The sequence below is a fragment of the Vavraia culicis genome (assembly GCF_000192795.1).
Source record: "Vavraia culicis subsp. floridensis unplaced genomic scaffold supercont1.104, whole genome shotgun sequence".
Classification (NCBI taxonomy): Eukaryota; Fungi; Microsporidia; family Pleistophoridae; genus Vavraia; species Vavraia culicis.
This window is the reverse complement of record NW_007360707.1, coordinates 2,113-3,867: the sequence shown is the minus strand read 5'-3', so window position 1 is coordinate 3,867 and position 1,755 is coordinate 2,113. Positions and strand designations below refer to the sequence as shown.

At 41.0% G+C, this 1,755-nt stretch overlaps 2 protein-coding genes across 2 annotated transcripts; one reads left to right on the top strand and one right to left on the bottom strand.

Moving 5' to 3' along the window:
- On the top strand, window positions 1–634 carry VCUG_02658 (uncharacterized protein; the record flags this gene model as incomplete). The annotated part of the gene is made up of 1 exon (XM_008077474.1): window positions 1–634. A coding segment is annotated over one exon (631 nt), but the record flags the coding sequence as incomplete, so codon positions are not given.
- A 169-nt stretch (window positions 635–803) lies between these two features.
- On the bottom strand, window positions 804–1,019 carry VCUG_02657 (uncharacterized protein; the record flags this gene model as incomplete). Its single annotated transcript, XM_008077473.1, has 1 exon — window positions 804–1,019. The coding sequence occupies one exon, from the start codon at window positions 1,017–1,019 to the stop codon at window positions 804–806; it is 216 nt and encodes a 71-aa protein (XP_008075664.1).
- Between the last annotated feature and the right edge of the window lie 736 nt (window positions 1,020–1,755).

The following is a 1,755-nucleotide window of genomic DNA, read 5'->3' as shown; positions in this document are numbered from 1 at the left end:
AAATATCATGGTTAATCTTATTCTCAAAGCAGTGTTGAGCGAAAAAGTGATGAATACTGTTTCGAAGCTAGAGTTCACGTCTGTTGCTATCGATGCTGATAATTGCAAATCACTTGGAAAGTTGTCAAATCTCAAAATTCTTCGAATATGCCCCAAAACCATCACCAACGAATTTCTTCATAACCTGCCGATGAATCTCAAGCTACTGAATATTACTGACCTGAACATAATGAATAGAAATCTGATGATAAAACACGAAATCAATCCGTCGACTCTTGCTCGATCGAATATAAGTCTGAAAGTTTTGGTGATTGATGCACAGTTCCTATATGATTTTAACAGTATTTTATTATCGATACCATCTCCCGAAGTACTCAAAATACGGTATTCACAACCAATCAATATCAATTTACAAGCACAGAGAGATAAGATACGATTACAGGAACTATTCATTGAGTGCAGTGATGATCAAATTAACGAATATAAAGCACGAAGTCATGCGTTTGATTTAGTCGATTTTATACAAGACCTTGCAGTTTACATTGATTTCACATCACTTGAACGTCTTGCGCTTGTTTCAATCAGTCAATCGGTGATCATCGACGCTGCGACTCTTACGGTTATCAAATAAAACTTTTCGTGCTTATTGAATTTTATTTATATCACTAGCTGCGCTATCCCGTTTTTCAAAAACGGGTGCATGAATGGATAGTATACCAAAACAGCGCTTTTGAATATAACTGCAACATCAGGTCATTCCTTTCTACCAATTGTTCCATGGTTACAAAATCAATAAATCACTTTCATTCCAGTATCTCATTGTATACAACATTTCTTGTGTATACTTTACCATTCTCATACTTTCCTTGGTCTCCATTGTCAGCAAAATACACTCTTAGACCGTTTGCATAGCGCACTCTCGACAGAGCTACATACAACTGACCATGCACAAAGACTGGGCTGTGCAGATAAACACCTACCTTGTCAAATGACTGGCCCTGTGATTTGTGGATTGTCATCGCAAACGAAATAAGAACCGGAAACTGTCTTCTCTTGAGTATGAGTGGCAGCTGTGTCTCGCTCGGCGTCATATCGATCCTTGGTATGACTGCCCTGCTACCTTTCCTGGATCCGGTTACAATAGTAGCCATGATGAAGTTTGAGTGAAGTTCATCAACCACCAGGCGTGTGCCATTGAGCAGGCCATTGGCTGGATCAAGGTTGCGCAATAGCATTATCAACGCACCTCTTTTTAGAACTAACTTGTGCGGTGGCATTCCTGAAGGCTGCTGCTTGTTGAGAAACTCTAACGGATAGTTCGCAACAACACCATTGTCCTCTGTGACAATATAGTCTGCACTCGTGTATGTCACTTCGTTGCCGATCATCAAGTCAAGGACGCTGTCATTGATCTCCTTTGCAGCATCGTTGTTCGTTGTGAGTATAGTTCTGTTCGTCAGATCTTCGCTGTCAGCCATGTTGGCAACATCACCATATATCTCGTTAACGATGTCATCGCACATATCGTTAACATAGTCGTTGAACAGCCCAAGTGCATCATGCGGTCTGTTGAACACACAGATGTATGCGAACAGCTTTCTGATGTGGTCTGATGTCTCTGTCATTGCAGCTTCGCTCAGCACGTTCTTCCATTCATTGTCATCCTGCAGAAGATTTTTTGCCCTTGCTGCTTCCTCGGATGTGCCATATACAACATTATTGGCACTTCTTAAGTCGTCGAATGACGTGGCACCT